This window comes from Erpetoichthys calabaricus, chromosome 10, assembly GCF_900747795.2.
Source record: "Erpetoichthys calabaricus chromosome 10, fErpCal1.3, whole genome shotgun sequence".
Lineage (NCBI taxonomy): Eukaryota > Metazoa > Chordata > Cladistia > Polypteriformes > Polypteridae > Erpetoichthys > Erpetoichthys calabaricus.
In genome coordinates, this window is record NC_041403.2 from 6,931,043 (window position 1) to 6,949,997 (window position 18,955).

At 42.8% G+C, this 18,955-nt stretch overlaps 1 protein-coding gene across 1 annotated transcript in view; it reads left to right on the top strand.

The window, feature by feature from the left end:
• LOC127529385 (uncharacterized) overlaps positions 1 to 18,282 on the top strand; it is a 61,621-nt gene extending 43,339 nt beyond the window's left edge. The window contains exon 2 of the mRNA XM_051932766.1: positions 17,431 to 18,282. Coding sequence (XP_051788726.1) covers positions 17,431 to 17,654 — 224 coding nt within the window. The 3' untranslated portion in view covers positions 17,655 to 18,282. The remainder of the gene's footprint in view (positions 1 to 17,430) is intronic.
• Positions 18,283 to 18,955: the final 673 nt, after the last annotated feature.

Consider the following 18,955-nt stretch of genomic DNA (forward strand, 5'->3'; position numbering starts at 1 on the left):
GCTTTCTCAAAATCTCGTCAAAGGGCTACCTGACCTCCCACTGCTTCCTGAGGTGGATTTCTTTGGGAAAATTTCAAAGTTTGAGAAATAGATAGATAGATAGATAGATAGATAGATAGATAGATAGATAGATAGATAGATAGATAGATAGATAGATAGATAGATAGATAGATAGATAGATAGATAGATAGATAGATAGATAGATAGATAGATAGATAGATAGATAGATAGATAGATAGATAGATAGATAGATACTTTATTAATCCAAAGGGGAAATTCAGAAATTAGTGAGGTAAATCTTATCATTTTATGATTATATTGTATACTAGCCAACCCGCGGCGTAACATACACCACATAATTATGTATTGATGGGTGAACACTTCCTGAACGACACAGTTGTCCAAATGGGGTGGGTTTGAGGATACCACTGTGAGTGAATGAAAAGATGGACCTCTGGAGAGAGCAACATACAATTGTCCGTGACTGAAAGCGGGATCATCTGTGACGATGGAGGCCACGCTGGTGAAAGTTACTTTGTCGGTAGGGATAAGTTTCAGCACTTGTTCATTAAGGTGTAGCGAGTCTTCGTTGTTGACGCTTAATATAGCTAGCATACTGAGTTGTTCCGGAGTCACAGTTGAGAATCACTTTTTTAATGTCTTTTAAGCACAGGGAAAAAAATTAACATGTGAAACATCCGTAATGTAATAAGCCACCAAGAAAAGTGACATTGCAACAATGCACGCTACGATCCGATCGCTGTAAACAGAAGTGAAAACAAAATCGAGGCCGGTGCATTCTTTAACTGCCTTGTAGCGCAATGGTAGTGCTGTTGTTTTGCAGTAAGGAGACTGTGGAAGATTTTGGGTTCGCTTCCCAGTTTCTCCCTGTGTGGATAGCGCTTTGAATACTGAAAACACCGGTATATCAATGTAATGAAGTATTATTATTCTTATGCGTCCAGCGCTCTCTCTCTTGCGCACCTGTATGCGTGTGTGTCGCTCGCTCTCTCTCGCTCGCTGCACGTGTTTCTGCAGGCATACCAGTAAGTGAATGAAAAGATGGAACTCTGCAGAGAGCAACATACAACTGTCCGTGACTGAAAACTGGTTTTGGCAGATACATTCACATCTTTTTGAAGGTTTGGCCCTGTGCCTTATTAATTGTCATTGCAAAGGCAAATCTAACAGGAAATTGTCTTTGCTCAGATGTACGTGAGCCCCCTCTCTCTCTCAGCAGCACACGAGCCCCCCCCCCCCCCCCCCCCTCTCTCTCTCTGTAACATTGCAGCAGTTGTATAAACACTTTTTTTTTAAATGAGTTTTAAGCACAGGGGGAAAAAAAGGAACATTTGAATAAATCCGAACTTTATGTAAAAGCCAACCAAGATAGTAACATTGCAGGAGTTCACCATTTTTAATCAGGCGACTGACAGTAGTGGAGTCAGGCACAGAGAAGATCAGCTGCTGAGAAAGCGTCTCGACTGTTGCAGGGCGGTGAAGCAGGTGAGACGCTAATAAAAAAGAGGCACAGGGCTTATTGGTTTTTAAAGACTGCTTCCTTCATTGTGTTTTAACCTCAGTTTTAAAGGATTGCGCGGCTCTCTCTCGCGCTGCCTCTGTGTGAACCAAGGTTCCACTGAGGTTGACTAATGAAAAGTCAATGTGGCTCAGAGCTGCATGTGGACTGTGGCACAGACAAACAGAAATGACGGCATGTTTCCCTTGGCGTCGCATCCGAGTTGGTGGGCGTGGCTCTGCGAGTTGTCGTCATATCCAATGGTCTTAGAGTTGGTGGGCGTGGCTCCTTCCGGCGTGCTTTCCATGGGTGGCTACTTGTTTTCCGGCTTAGTGAATTATATATATAGATTATATACCCTATATACCAAATTTGAGAGGAACATGTCAAAGGAACCTTCTGGCTAAAGCTAACGTAGCATGTAAATCAAACCTTTAATGTAAAAATACCTTGCGTACGTTCATTTTTGCAAAGTCTTTGATTAATAATCTTTATATATAATACGCTACCATGGCTGTTCATTTGTCTGTCCAGGATTTTAAATATATATATGTCTGTGACTGAAGGGACGCGTGCGCTGCAGACACCAAACAGGAACCCCCACAACTCACCACACACCCCCAATACTCAAAGTCAAATAACACTGAAAGCGTGCAGTGGTCACCGTTTATGCACCGTAAAAAATGTCAGTAAATTTAACGGTAAAAATACTGTAAATAGTGAAAGTAAAATACATTTTCGGAAACAAAGGAAAGCTACCTTATGTTCTAATGAAAATTACCTATATATATTAAACAATACATTTCATTATTTTTTACAGCCAAGTTCTGTAAAATTTTAAAACCATCAAAATTACCGTTTACTGATGATGTACAATAACACTGAAAAAAATCTCTGTTAATATTACAGTGTAAAACTCTAAAATGTCAGTCATTGTCCAATCCGCTATATCCTAACTACAGGGTCACGGGGGTCTGCTGGAGCCAATCCCAGCCAACACAGGGCACAAGGCAGGAAACAAACCCAGGACAAGCACACAGCAGGGACAATTTAAGATCACCAATGCACCTCACCTGCATGTCTTTGGACTGTGGGAGATAACTCACGCAAACACGGGGAGAACATGCAAACTCCATGCAGGGAGGATCCAGGAAGCAAACACAGCTCTCGTAACTGCAAGGCAGCAGCTTTGCCACTGCGCCACCATGCCACCCACACACACTTTAGCTCGCAAACCGTTTCACCTATTGACCTGAAATTTGGTACAACACATACTTTATTATTCCTTTTATTTTTATTTTATTTTATTATAGAATCAACTTTCAGCAGCGCGCAGCAAGGCGGCTGTGCGGCGCATGCGTACGTGCATTGTTCTCATTCCCTAGCACCGTCACGGTCACTTGCCCTACCTCTTCATGTCTTAAATTATTCCTGAGGCAGATTGAACAGTTAAGTGCCATCTTAAGTGAAAAATTAAGATAAACGTACAAAGTAATTGCAACACAAACTAACTTTATCAATTTTAACTCGAACAGATGATGACGAAAGAAGAGAAGAGAAGCAGTGGGCCGCTAGGGTGGGGAAAAGAAGAGCTGCTCTGGAAGCAGCAAGCACATCAACCTCTGAGCAAACAAATGATAAACGTACAGAGAAAAAGGAGGAAAACTAGGAATGCTCAAGTCAAGTGTGTTCACTGCACGTTATCATGCAGTACGCCGTTACTGGTAAATAATAATAAGTTACATTAAGTGTGAATAATCGAGGGAGTCGTTGACTTCGTCCTCAACTGATATTAATGCTAAGCCATTGTGTTCGATCTGATGTGCAGACGTCCTGGCAGGTGAGGCGCAGGATCTGCCCTCCCATTGGGTCGCACCCACTACCCCAGGACCCACCATCACCGTCGATGCTGCCTGTCGTCACTGTTTCCTCTCTGCTCACATGTAACCATACTGTTAATTCTCCGACCGAAAATCTGTACTTCTGAAATATGGACCTGTAAGTTGTATTTGGTTACAGCTAAAAAAAAGTCTGTGCGGGGCCCTATGGCAGTGGGGGCCCTAGGCGGTCGCCTACTTTACTAATGCCTAAGAACGGCCCTGTTCCCCACCAGACAATGTGCTGTAACTTTCTTAAACATTGAATGGTTTTCAATGTGTTTAATTAAATGGAACATGTTTGCTATTGGTTGTTGTTACTTTACTGATGTAAACTGCGTATTACTGGGGTTTGACCCTGACAATACTTTCTAATGGTTTATTGATTAGATAGATAGATAGATAGATAGATAGATAGATAGATAGATAGATAGATAGATAGATAGATAGATAGATAGATAGATAGATACTTTATTAATCCCGATGGGAAATTAGCATATTTATTACAGTGCATGGATTTCAGTTATGGTTAAACAGTCCCTTCTGTTGGAAAGTGTGGTAAAGAAAAAACAGTTATTTACTACAAAGTTATATCATAGACCTAAAAATATTGTCACCTTATTTATTACGGTAAAATTCTGACAACCCAGCCGCCAGTACTTTACCGTAAATTTAACATTATTTTTTTTTACTGTCTACAGTAAGCGAAAGCGGCGTGCGCCCCGTACATTTACACACCGAGGGGCGCCGGATTGGTAACTCAGGGGTCGCGTGTCCCAACACCCTCCTAGGACTCCATGTGGTCTATGACCGGCACTGGCTGATAAGGAACTGCCCAGCAGCCTAAAGTCGCACCCTTTATATGCTGGGAGGCTTTCTTTCTGAAGTCTCTTCTCGACTCACCCTTAAAGCACCTAACGGTTCCGGTGTATAAATTCAATCCACGTGTAAAGCGGATTTAAATCTTTCTCCGCTGCAGCTATAATTGCCGGGATAATCTTTTGACCTCAGTGGCAGGTCAGACTAAAAGAGCAGACTTTGAAAATCAGCAGGAAGGCAGAGTGCGTGTCTGATAGGGGATAGGGGGGTTTGCAGGAGGACCAGCTCAGTCTCATGGCCCAGCGGAAGGAAGGCAACTCATCCGGCGACTTTTCCATAAGCGGATCACGCTCTTCCTATAGTCGGCCCTGGCGCTCTGCCTGCGGGTTTGGTTAAACATGAATTAACAAGTTGCGGCAGGGAGGATGACAGCTGACTGATGTCTGGACAAGACCTTCATAATGACCTGCTGTCACCAGTAGCGACACCTCCTCTCTCTGGACTGTTTCTGTGCTCCGAAGAATTATGAACGATTTGTAATCACTTCTGTTTTATTTCGGCTCCTCTTGACTTAAAGGTACGAGAAAATCTGCACATGCATACATACTCCGCATACATACATTCCAAATAATTATGCACATGATGTCAGTCAGTCATTTTCCAATCCGCTATATCATAACTAGAGGGTCGCGGGGGTCTACTGGAGCCAATCCCAGTCAGCACAGGGCAGGAACAAACCCCGGCGAACACAGGCCTCCTTACTGCGAGGCAGCAGCGCTAATCACTGCGCCACCATTCAGCCCCGCTGCAGTGTTGTGCATAAACTAATTCAAAAGAGCACCTTCATTGAACAAGCTCATTTTTCTAAGAACGGTGAACTTCACATAATGTATCTGCAAGTGAAGAACTTGAGCGAATTCAGTTTAATGTGACATTCCGGATCTGGTTTAGACAATTTAGAATCGCCAATGCACCTAACCTGCATGTCTTTGGACTGTGGGATGAAATGTTATTATGAAAATAATGTTCTACAGTAATGAAAATGACCTATATATATATTAAACAATACATTTCATTATTTTTTACAGCCAAGTTCTGTAAAATCGATATTTTTAAACCTTCAAAATATGCTACATACCATCTACTGATAATTTACAATTACACTAAAGAAATCTCTGTTAATATTACAGTGTAAAACTCTAAAGTGTCGGTCATTGTCCAACCCGCTATATCCGAACACAGGGTCACGGGGGTCTGCTGGAGCCAATCCCAGCCAGCACAGGGCAGAAGGCAGGAAACAAACCCAGGACACGCACACAGCAGGGACAATTTAAGATCACCAATGCACCTCACCTGCATGTCTTTGGACTGTGGGAGATAACCCATGCAGACACGGGGAGAACATGCAAACTCCACGCAGGGAGGACCCACTACCATTGCGCCGCCGTGCCGCCCCATGCACATGATGTATTTGTTCGTTTTCTTTTCATACAGTCAATGCGATTAAGGATTGTTTTTATCCTAAAAAAATAGACGTATATAAACGAAACACCTGTGTGTGTGTGAAAAGGTCCACTCTCCTCAACATCATCCACAGCCACTAGATGGCGCATGCGCGCACCTGACTGCTCACTACGAAACACGTGAGTGTAGCAAACGCGCAACAACGACATCGTATCGTGCTAATGACACACAAGGTAAGGGTGATGGTGTGAGGACCCTTATCAGAATTGGCTGATGTTAAGAGTGGTGTCCAGCAGGGATCAGTGCTAGGGGCCGCTGATATTTTTAAAATTTATAACTGACTAGCAAAATACCGGCGCTTCGCAGCGGAGAAGTAGTGTGTTAAAAAAGTTATGAAATAGAAAAGGAAACATTTTAAAAACAAGGTAACATGATTGTCAATGTAATTGTTGTAGGCTTTTTTTAGTATTGAGAGTGAAATTAATGATTGTAAAGAGTTTAATTTATGATTGTAAATGTTGTGTATGAGAAATGCATGTTTTTAGGCAGGGAGCCAACCACGTGATAGGTACGCCAACGGCGGCCGTGCGGAAAAAGGAAGGGGGACCGGGGGCGACCCGTGTGTGTCTCTGCCGTGAAATAAATCGTCTGTTAACAGAAATAAGGAATGAACCCGCCAAAAGAGGAGGTCAGTTTCGAAAGCTCCTTACGGCGTAATGGTGAGAACCGCCAAATAGAAGACGTCATTTTCGAAAGATCGTTACGGGACACAACGCGAAATGAAACACACTTAACGTTTGTAAGTACAGTGTGCAGGATGAGCATGGGAAATTTGGGCTTCCTACGTTTATTAAAAGTCACAGAAATAGTGAGGAGGGGTTTCCCCTATCTATATATACAGTTTAGGAGGTACCCCCCGCACCCGGGTTTTGCAATAGGACATGAAACATAGCTAATTTTGGTAAGTACACTGCAAGGAATGAGCACAGCTTCCCACCTACATGGAAAGTGGGAGAATTAGTGAGGAGTCAGTGAAGGCTTTGCCTTATAGAGATTTGGATCAGAATATAAATGAAGTTTGCAGATGATACCAAGAGAGGTGGATTGGCAGAACATTGAAAATCTATTCAATCATCACAGAGGGACTTGGATAGCATATACACTGAAAAAATGGGAAATGTTAGGCATTTACAAGAATGTTTATACTTTATATTACATGTTTTGTTTATGTTCCACTTTTGAACATACCTCGATCGTGTTTAATTTATTGAATCTTGTGGGATGTGCAATATACTAATTTCAGTAATTTAGGTAGAAGTCAAAATAGTTATATTAAGTCCAACCATCCATCCATCCATTTTCCAACCCGCTGAATCCGAACACAGGGTCACGGGGGTCTGCTGGAGCCAATCCCAGCCAACACAGGGCACAAGGCAGGAACCAATCCCGGACAGTTTGCCAACCCACCGCATTATATTAAGTCCTCACCGGAAATCATTACGCACCATAGCGGATTTATCATCAGCAGAGGTTAGATAACCTGGCGGTAAAGTCATGTGACTTTCAAAGAAGCAACAGGTTGTTCGTTTGAATTATTGTCGCTGATGTCGAGCAAAAGTTTAGTGAAATAAAAGTTAAAAAAATAAAAACACACACAACGAGAAATATTCAGATATTCATTTAAAATACTTAATCACACAGACTAACGTTACTCCGTTTTGCGTTTTTTTGCATTCCCTTTTAATGCTTTATGAAAGCATAAGCTTTTTAAAAACAACTAAATATATAAATTATGATCAAAATTGAAATCCGCTTTTTTTTTTGTACACCACTCTATACTTTCATTTGTATTGAATGAGTACGAATTGTGCGGCACAGTGTGCGGCCCCCGAGCAGCCACGAGTCGAGGTAATTCTCGGTAGCGAAAACCAATCAGATCGTTTTCTGCTACCAAGATTCTACGAAGAATTGAAAGCTTGGGCCAATCGCGGCCCGTATCGGCTACCAAGAATTGACCAATGACGGCTCGGTCGGCGACCAAGAATTGGCGAATCACGGCTCGTGTTGGCTACCAAAACTCGGAAAGGGCGGGCCAGCCTTTTGTCAGTTAATGTATTCTGCTAAAGCTTGTTCAAGTCGGCACACAGACGCTTTGCGATTTGCACGTCATTTTGAACTTTCTGAACGTGTTACTCACGAGAGTCGGTTTGTGCAGATATATTTACATTCACGTACACATTTTTTAATGATTTTTTAACCATTCTTGGTGCAGTTTATTACATTTATTAAATATGTGTGCAAAACGTGTAAAGACAGATATAATAATGTAAAAATATAATAAACATCCATCCATTTTCCAACCCGCTGAATCCGAACACAGGGGTCTGCTGGAGCCAATCCCAGGCAGGGTGCCAACCCACACACAAACACCAAGCCCAATGTAGAATCGCCAATCCACCATGTCTTTGGACTGTGGGAGGAAACCCACGCAAACACAGGGAGAACATGCAAACTCCACGTAGGGAGAACCCGGGAAGCGAACCCAGGTCTCCCAACTGCGAGGCAGCAATGTTACCCACTGCACCACCCCTACTTAACACTAATTTCACAAATCATTTATATCAATGCTAATACAGAATAATAATAATTATAGTTATACTCTATATTAACATTGATGTAATAAAATAGACCTACACCTTTAATACTCAGATGATTCTAATTGTGCTGTAGAACAGCATATATATATATGCTGTTAGGGGTCGATCTTATATATATATATATATATATATATATATATATATATATATAAGATGGACCGCTGTAGCAACCCCTAACGGGAGCACCCGAATGAAGAAGATATATATCTCTTCTATATACAGTATTTCTCTTCTGGTTATTCCTGCTTCCACTTCAACACCAGTCCTGCCCACACGCAGCCGACACGGCATTTCTCGATTCCTATTCATCCTCTTCCAAACCCTTCCCCACGCTGCCTGTGGCCTCCCATACACCTTGCTATTTTCATTATATTGTGACAGTTGTTTCCTAAGCCTTTGTTATAAAATGAATGACAGTATCTTCTCTGTCGACGGGTTTTTGTACAACGTCATCTCTATTCAGGGATCCGGCACCTGCCTGTTCCTATCAGTGGGTTATTTCTTGACACAAACGGTTGAAGAAGGAGATGCACTCTCACTACCAGTAAAGTAGCTTTACCACCTTTACGGGAGCCACCTGTGTCTTTACAGCAGCTTCTTACACAACAAACATCGGAAGCTAAAAATGATTGTGAACACATTCGAGAATACAACTCTTCTCTAGCGTTTGCTTCCATGGGTGCACAGATAACTCAACCTTCTGGCCACGGACAATACTGTTTTCAAATACACGGGTAAATTTATCACCAAATCTCTCCACAACACGCTAACACTTCTACCTCTCCAGGATATGGACAGTTGTATGTTTTTGACACATCGCAAGCTACTGAAGTACGCTAACAAAATAAAGCAAACTCTGCATGCAGTGAAAATTAACTTCTCCAGCTAGATTCCATGCTCAGAACCATCAACCCTTATACTAAATCATACAAACACAGGCATGAAATCGCTCAGTCAAATCCAACGGCAACTGTACGAATGGTTTTCAAGGAAAACCCTGGGCAGGATTTACAACAATACAATGCCTCGACAGTGCAGCGATTTTCGTCGGAGAAGACGGCGAAACGCCTGCCGAAAGGGACATTTGCCTCTTAGGCAACTCCTGCAAACAGATTTCCACGCTCAATATGAATTGCGATCCTATGGTTTACTCACTTTTATTCCCTTACGGAGACATTGGCTGGCACAAAGATTTACAACATGTTCCCGATTAAAGAACCGCCAAGCGAATAAGGCTTACTCAGTGCCAGTTTTACGCGTGCAGATTAGCAATGAGGAATACATTTAGTATTTTACACTCCAGCGGCAAACTATTCCAACAGAACATCGTAGACACGTATGTTAAAATATCTCAACTATCTCAGATTACATCTACAAGATCTGCGCGTGGAACAATCAGACGCACTGCAAGCAGACGCTGAAAGTAACAACATACGTGTAGGCAAAATGATCAGATTACCGTCTACATTTCCAGGAATCCAAGATACATGCAACAAAACTATCAGGATGCCATGGCCATAGTACTGATTTATTTATCACTTTCACATGTAATCCTGCTTGGCTGGAAATTCTACATGCACTATCGGATACCCAAAGACCGGAGCACAGACCTAATACCAGTCTTCAGCCACGGTCAGTTGTATGTGGCTTTTTCTAGGGTTAGATCTTTCTACTCATTATCTGTCGTCTCCACCAAAACACCTATCCACAACTGCGTCTTTCAAGAAGTATTTATTTCTTCTTGATTTCTGAATTCCTTTCTCACCGTTTTCCGTTCCAATTCTTACACCGCCTTATACTACGGCGGGCATCAGCTAGTATATACTGTATATAATTAACTAAATGGCGTATGTGCTGTTTACTATAAGTATATAAACATTTCCCTTTGCAATATTTCCAAATATTTATTTTTACCTACTTCAAATGAATTAAATTTTACCATCAACTAGAATATATAGTCCTGATCAAAAGTTTAAGACCACTTGAAAAATGGCAAAAAATCATATTTTGCATGGTTGGATCTTAACAAGGTTCCAAGTAGAGCTTCAACATGCAACAAGAAGAAATGGGAGTGAGACAAAACATTTGTTGAGCATGCAATTTAATGAAAACAACGATTAAACTGAAACAGGCTGTTTTACAGCTGATCAAAAGTGTAGGACTACACCTCCAAAAAAACCCGTAAACCCCCCCAAAACAGAAATCAAACTTCCAAACATGAACTCAGTACTGAGTAGCTCCACCGTTATTGTTGATCACTTCAAAAATTCGTTGCGGCATGCTTGATGCAAGCGTTTCCATGAGGTGAGTGGGAACATTTCTCCAAGTGGTGAAGACGGCCGCACGAAGGGTATCAACTGTCTGGAACTGTTGTCCATTTTTGTAAACTTCCCTTGCCATCCATCCCCAAAGGTTCTCAATTGGATTTAGATCAGGGGAACAAGCAGGATGGGCCAAAAGAGTGATGTTATTCTCCTGGAAGAAGTCCCTTGTCCTGCGGGCATTGTGTACTGTAGCGTTGTCCTGTTGAAAAACCCAGTCGTTACCACACAGACGAGGGCCCTCAGTCTTGAGGAATGCTCTCTGGAACATCTGGACATAGCCAGCGGCCGTTTGACGCCCCTGCACTTCCTGAAGCTCCATTGTTCCACTGAAGGAAAAAGCACCCCAGACCATTATGGCGCGTAGAAAACCTCTCAGGTGGGATCTGCTTGTCATGCCAGTAACGTTGGAAACCATCAGGACCATCAAGGTTAAATTTTTTCTCATCAGAGAATAAAACTTTCTTCCACCTTTGAATGTCCCATGTTTGGTGCTCTCTTGCAAAGTCCAAACGAGCAGTTCTGTGGCGTTCAAGAAGATGAGGTCTTTGAAGACATTTTTTGTTTTTGAAGCCCTTCAGTATCAGATGCCGTCTGATGGTTATGGGGCTGCAGTCAGCACCAGTAACGGCCTTAATTTGGGTCGAGGATCGTCCAGTGTCTTGACGGACAGCCAATTGGATCCTCCGGCTCAGTGCTAGTGAAATTTTTTTGGGTCTTCCACTTGACTTTTTTGTTCCATAACCCTCAGGATCATTTAAGAAATTCCAAATGACTGTCTTACTGCGTCCCACCTCAGCAGCGATGGCGCGCTGTGAGAGACCCTGCTTATGCAGTTCAACAACCCGACCACGTTCAAAAAGGGAGAGTTTTTTTGCCTTTGCCATCAGAACCTGACAGAAAATGACAATGAATCCACATCTTTGCACAGATTTGGCCTTTTAAAGATAGATAGATAGATAGATAGATAGATAGATGTGAAAGGCACTATATAATAGATAGATAGATAGATAGATGTGAAAGGCACTATATAATAGATAGATAGATAGATAGATGTGAAAGGCACTAGATAATAGATAGATAGATAGATGTGAAAGGCACTATATAATAGATAGATAGATAGATAGATGTGAAAGGCACTATATAATAGATAGATAGATAGATAGATAGATAGATAGATGTGAAAGGCACTATATAATAGATAGATAGATAGATGTGAAAGGCAATATATAATAGATAGATAGATAGATGTGAAAGGCACTATATAATAGATAGATAGATAGATAGATAGATGTGAAAGGCACTATATAATAGATAGATAGATAGATAGATAGATGTGAAAGGCACTATATAATAGATAGATAGATAGATAGATAGATAGTGAGATAGATAGATAGATATATAGATAGATAGATAGATAGATAGATAGATACTTTATTAATCCCAATGGGAAATTCACATTCTTCAGCAGCAGCATACTGATACAATAAATAATATTAAATTAAAGAATGATAATAATGCAGGTGAAAAAACAGACAATAACTATGTATAATGTTAAATAGTTATTGTCTGACAGAAAATGACAATGAATCCACATCTTTGCACAGATTTGGCCTTTTAAAGGCATGTGGTCCTAAAATTTTGATCAGCTGTAAAACAGCCTGTTTCAATTTAATGGTTACTAGCCAACCCGCGGCGTACCATACGCTGCATAATCAGGCCAGTTTTCTAATGATTTTTAAGCACAGGGAGAAAATTAACATTTGAAAAATCGGTAATGTTATAAATCAGCAAGAAAAGCAACATTGTAACAATGCACGGAACAAACCAACACACAATCGTCCGTGATTTAAAACTGGCGGATCGACATCGCGGCTTCTACTCCCAGACGGAGGGATAGGGGTGGACGGCGCTTAGGCGCGGAGAAAGGAACGGGAGGAGAGGAGAAGGACGCCCATTCCGCTCTCTCCGTCATGCTAGTGTGCTGATGTTTTGTTCAGTATGCACTGCCTGGTCATGTGCCCACCTCCAACTCGTCACTTGAGTCGTTGTCGTTTTTGTACAGTCCAGATACACCTGTGACTCACGTAGACTTTTCATTGCTCTGTGCGGTTTTGGCTGCTTTTCTATATATAATCCACCAAGACACCCGACTACGGTAGTAGCGAGGTGGGAGGTGGGTGTGTACAAAGGGTAGGGACGTAATCAGTCAGAGCGTATGAGTCGCACTTACTGTAGAGGGAATTGCACGGTTTGCAGCCCGAATGGGGTTCAACGGATTACCCACGCCTCTCTGCGTCGGGTTGACACACGGTCAATGTCATGCGTAATTATTTATTGAATGGTATACACTTCTGGAAAGACACGGTTGTCTAAAACGGGTTGGTGTGAGAATACAACAGTAAGTGAATGAAAAGATGGAACTCTGGAGAGAGGAAATACAACACAATAGTGAACCCGCGGCATAACAAACGCCGCATAATTATTTATTGATGGTTGAACACTTCTGGAAAGACAGAGTTGTCTAAAAAGGGAGGGTTTGAGGATACAACAGAAAGTGAATTGAAAGATGGAACTCTGGAGATAGCAACATATAATTGTCTGTGAGTGAAGACTGGTTTTGGCAGATATAGGCATATCTTTTTGAAAGTTTGTCCTTGTGCCTTATTAATTGTCATCGGAAAAGGCCAATCGAACAGGAAATTGTCTTCGGGTAAAAGTAAAAGGCAAATTTGAATCTGACGGGGTCAGGCATATCCGGGGAATAAGGACAGTTTGTGAGGTTGCAGATGTGATAGTTTTACACTCCAGAACATTACGGTGAATGGTGCTAACAGACAGTCTAGTGTCATTACAAAGACGTTTTGCAGGCAGGAGGTTTCTGAGAAGCATGATGACGGATCCATTTTTAATTTTGAGTTTATGTGGAGGCATGCCAGTAGGAGTAAGACTATTAAGAAATTCCTCGGGGAATAAAAGTTGATCTGCAGGATTATCTGTGACGATGGAGTCCACGCTCGTGAAAGTCACCTCATTGTTAGGGATAAGTTTTAGCACTTGTTCATTAAGGTATAGCGAGTCTTTGATGGTGACGCTTAATATAGCTCGCGTGCTGAGTTGTTCCAGAGTGACAGTTGAGAAGTCGATGTCGCCATACAGTTGTTGAACGGGATCAGAAATTAAAGGAAAACAATGTGAAGGCAATGTCACAGGTGTTCCGTTTATCCCATCCCCAACATCAAGGAGCCATTGTGCGAAATGTTGTTTTTCAGTAAGAGCTCTCATATTTGTTGTCAGTGTAAGAACATGCATGTGACGCCACAAAGGGTGCTTGTTAATGCAACTGGCGACAGTAAGCGCGCGGGAGCCACGCATAATGACGGGGAGAATTTGTCAGAAATCTCCACCCAATAGTATTGTTTTGCCTCCAAAAGGCTGCGTGTCACCCGTGAGGTCACGTAATAACCTGTCAACTGCCTGGAATGCGTATGTGTGTGTCATTGGCGCCTCGTCCCATATAATAACTTTGGATTGTAGAAGATGTTGAGCATGTGGTGAGGAAGGTTTGATGTTGCATGTGGAAGTAGTAGTGAGCTTCAACGGTATTTTAAAAACAGAATGGGCAGTTTGTCCTCCTGGTAATAATGTTGCAGCTATTCTTGTAGATGCTACAGTTGTAGCAATGTCTCCCCTAGCTCTGATGGTATGAATCAGGGTTTTGTACACAAAGGTTTTTCATGTTCCTGCAGGACCATCGAAGAAGAAGCATTGGGGATGGGAATTGTTATATGCAGCGTGTAAAACAGTATCAACAGTGTGTTTCTGTTCTGTGTTGAGTTTGTCATAGTGTTCTATAGCGTGTATTTCCATGAAATACTTTTGAAGCGGTAGCCATGGAGGGTAAAAGAATAGTCAACGTGGCTCAAAGCGAGTGAGTATGTGTTTGATAAGCTGTTTGAGTTGGTGGGCAGTGGTCTGAGGTGCGTTCCTGAACACGTGGGAGGAGGGGCAGAGTTTCTGGGCGGGGCTTCGTTGTTCCTTTCGCATGGTTTTTCATGGTGGACGCGGTCGGGTGTCGAAACCGAAAAAAATAATTAAAAGTCAATGTGGCTCAGACGTGCATGTGGACTCCTAGCACAGACGAAAGGGACTAACTGGGTGGTCGGTGAGTTTTTGCGTCCGGGCAAATGGGCAGGCAATGTGAATGCCTAGAGAGCGAGGGTAGACGCGGGCCGGTGAAAAAGGAGGGATGGTGGGCAGGGAAACATCTTCCGTGTTCCTGCAGGACCATCTAAGAAGACGCATGTTTGTTGCGGATGCGAATTGCTGTATGTAGCGTGTAAAACAGATTGCTATGGTGCACGCGGCCGTGCGTCGTAACCGAAAACTCGGTTTTAAAGACTGCTTACTTCATTGTGTTTTAACCTCAGTTGTAAAGGACTGTTTTAAGGATCTCATGGGATACCCCTCGCAAACTGTTTTACACGCTGCATATGGCGATTCACGTCCGCGAGAAACATGCCTCTATGAACAGTCAACGTGGCTCGGAGGTGCATGTGGCCTCTACGACAGACGAATATAAATGACGCCGTTTTTTCTGTGTTGTTCCGTCCCAGTTGGTGGGCGTGGCTCTGCGAGTTGTCGTCGTATCCAATGGTCTTAGAGTTGGTGGGCGTGGCTCCTTCCTGCGTGCGCCATGGGTGTCTTACTTGTCGGCGGCTTAGTGAATCCACGCCCCCTTCCGGCGTGCTTTCCATGGTTGTCTTGCCTTAGTGAATTATATATAGAGATTTTCAATTAATTTAATGCTCAAAAACTGTTTTGTCTCACTCCCATTTCTTCTTGTTGCATGTTGAAGCTCTACTTGGAACCTTGTTAAGATCCAACCATGCAAAATATGATTTTTTTGCCATTTTTCAAGTGGTCTTAAACTTTTGATCAGGACTTGTATTACTTCCCAAATTTTATAAATACATGCAAACACAAGGCTGTGAACTGTTATTTATTCATTCTTATTGTGCTTTCATTTTTATTGTACCCCTCTTGATTATCTTTGCGGCCGTCTGAGACCATGGTAAAGGTGCTATATAAGTAAGTGAAATGCATTATTATTTGTTATAATCATGATCTTTATTACTAAACCACAGTTGTATAATTATATGCAGGGATGTAGGACGCACCGAGGTGCATGCGCACAGCGCCTCAGCGCCCCAGAGTCAAACCCAGCGGATTCCCAGAGTCAGTACGTGGCGCCCAAACAACACAACCTGTAAACTAAACTTGCTCTAATCCACTGCGCCAGCAGTCAGTGTGGCGTATTTGAATCACATAACGGTAATTCAGTATTAAAAGTAAGTTGAATTATGATTCCTAACAGTAAACGACTTCTACCTAATGACATAGCCACAGAAAAACAAAAACAAGACAGCATGGATAAGAACAATAAATGAAGGCTCCTACAACGCACTTCAGAGACACCAGAAGCAAAGAAGTCCATCCATCCATCCATTTTCCAAACCGCTGAATCCAAACACAGGGTCACGGGGGTCTGCTGGAGCCAATCCCAGCCAACACAGGGCACAAGGCAGGGAACCAATCCCGGGCAGGGCGCCAACCCACCACAGAGCAAAGAAGTCACAGCTCCAAAAAGAAAGAGCTCGACTAACGGAAATACAAAAACGAGCCCGTATGGATAAAAACAATGAACGAAGGCGCCCACAACGGGCTTCTGAAACAGCAGAGGCAAAGGAGTCACGGCTCCAAAAAGAAAGAGCTCAGCGCTTAGAAATGCAAAAACGAGCCCGTATGGATACGACCTGTAAACTAAATCTGAGGTAAAGCGTGCACGCCAGGTTGTACGGTATATATGCACAAATGCCAGAGGCGACAGGCAAGCCGTACACACTACCACCGCTGCCCGAATGCGACCGCCTACACCACCACATATACCACCTTCGATTAGTACTGTGCCCCTCCAAGCCTGCAGTCCGCCGCCATCGTCACTTCAGCACGCGAATCCGCCGCCGTCAGCAAACAACTTCTAGCTGAAGACACAGCCATAGAAAAAAAGGCGCCTTCAACGTACTTCTGAAACACCAGAACCAGATGAGTCACAGCTCCAGAAAGAAACCGCTTTAGTACAAATATGTTTATTTAATTAAATGAAAACTTTCCCAGAATGCACCCACCCTCCATGATTTTTCATCCCTCCAAATATTGGAGGGAACAGAAAGTGATTGCCATTCTTAGATTTGCGATTCTTTCGAGAATCGCGGGTTTACGGGTTCAATAGAATTTGCAGGCAGTTTGTTTAATTGTGATTGTAACTATGCTTGTTGTCCATGTGTTCCTTAACAAATCAATCATTCATTAAACAGTTTTTGTTTAATCAAAAGAGTAAAATAAACAAGTAAACGTGCAAAGTAGAATTCAAATCACCGTTCGTTGAAGAGAAAGTTAACAGAAAATGACTTTAGAGATATATTCTTCCATTCAGCAATGTGCCATGAGAGGGATTCGAACCCGCATCCCTGCAATAATTTCTGGTAGATCGTCACTCAAGAATCGCAGCTATACCGCGACTAATACGCGATGTCCTTGGCGCCTATGGGTAATGCTTAATTCGCCTTAATGGTGGCACTGGCCCTGATGACGTCATTGATCGTGCCAGCTGAAGTAAAATTGGCGTAAGCAGACTAAATGGGCGCTTGCATTGAGGTCTCACTGGCCAATAACCAAAGTCCCTTACAATTGTTCTTCTTTCTGTTTTCCAGACTGGGTATTTGGACCAAACACGGATGACAACAGCAATAAGAGCGACGTCAACTGCATCACAAACAGCCTCAACGAAATGACTGACATGAGCGACTTTCCCCGGCTGGAGGAAATGAGCCCGACGAGCGGCAGTCTACTTATGTATGACATCAGAGCCGATCAGTTGGTAGTTACGATTGATGAACGGCTTCAGGGGACATCGGGAGCCTACAATGCGACTTAAAGGTGAATTTGTGGCTTAAAGAAGACTCGAGAGTAAAAAAAATAAATAAAAATTGCAGAACCCCGGATCGATCGAGGCTCCTGCTTCAGTCTTCTGGCGACACTTTGAAGGGCTTTGATGCGCTCCTTCGAACAAGCCGGCGCATCGTTTCCAAGTTCCAGAAAAGCAGATGGAAGCTCTTTTCGAGTGACGATGACTTTTAATGACTTTGCACAGACGCACAAAAGGAGACCCTCCCCTTGTGTGGTTTTGCGCAGGCGCGCGTCAGAGTGTGCTGCGTGCACGCGGACTGCGGACACCCGCCTGCCTCTCTCTCTCTCTCTGCCAAACTCTGCTTTGTGCTTTTCAAGTCACGTCCGCGCTCGCGCTTTTCGTTTTTGTAATGAGGCTTCACCACTTGTTTGAAATGTGTTCCGTTCTGCGGGGAGCGTCGAGGAAAGACGACGGCTCTTCGGATTTTTAAGACACTGAATTTGCGAGCGCATTTTTTGTCAGTAGCAAAGCAGTCCGTTACTTTGATCTCCTCTCTCTCTCTCTCACTTGCTTTATCTTCGCAATTATTCAAACTTTGTGTTATGAAGTATCCTCATTATTGTTATTTTCTCAGTAAACCAAGTCTTTAAATAAATCATATGTGTCTGTGGTTCCTGAACTCAGTGCTGTAACCGTGCCGGCTATTTCAGCATTCGATTCTTAACACTAATGGCTTTTTAACTGGACTGTGTGGATCCTCATCCAGACCCTTCTTAAAGACTCTCGGGGTTTCTGCTTCAACTGCATGGTTTACTATTTTTGTTTTAGATTCCCACAACTGTTCCCGTAATGAAGTGCTTCCTGGATTCAGAATGAAATAATAATAATTCTTTGCATTTATATAGCGCTTTTCTCACTACTCAAAGCGCTCAGCAATTGCAGGTTAAGGGTGTCTTTGTTCTTTATTTCGCCTTATACAATTTCTCGTATTAGGAATTTGTTAGTTTTTTTCGCATACCCCTTGGGGTCAGAGCGCAGGGTCAGCCATTGTACAGCACCCCTGGAGCAATTACAGGTTAAGGGTCTTGCTCAAGAGCCCAGCAGAGTAGGATCTCTTTTGGCAATGACGGGGATTCGAACCGGCAACCTTCGGGATACCAGGTAGAGTCTCTTTTGGCATGTACGGGACTTGAACTGGCAACCTTCCAATTGCCAGTGCAGATCTCTAGCCTTAGAGCCACCTCTCTGCCTAAACCTCCCAACAGGCCAGGTCTCCTTTATGCCAGGGAGTTTTATTCCCCAATTACAATACGATACAATTTATTTTT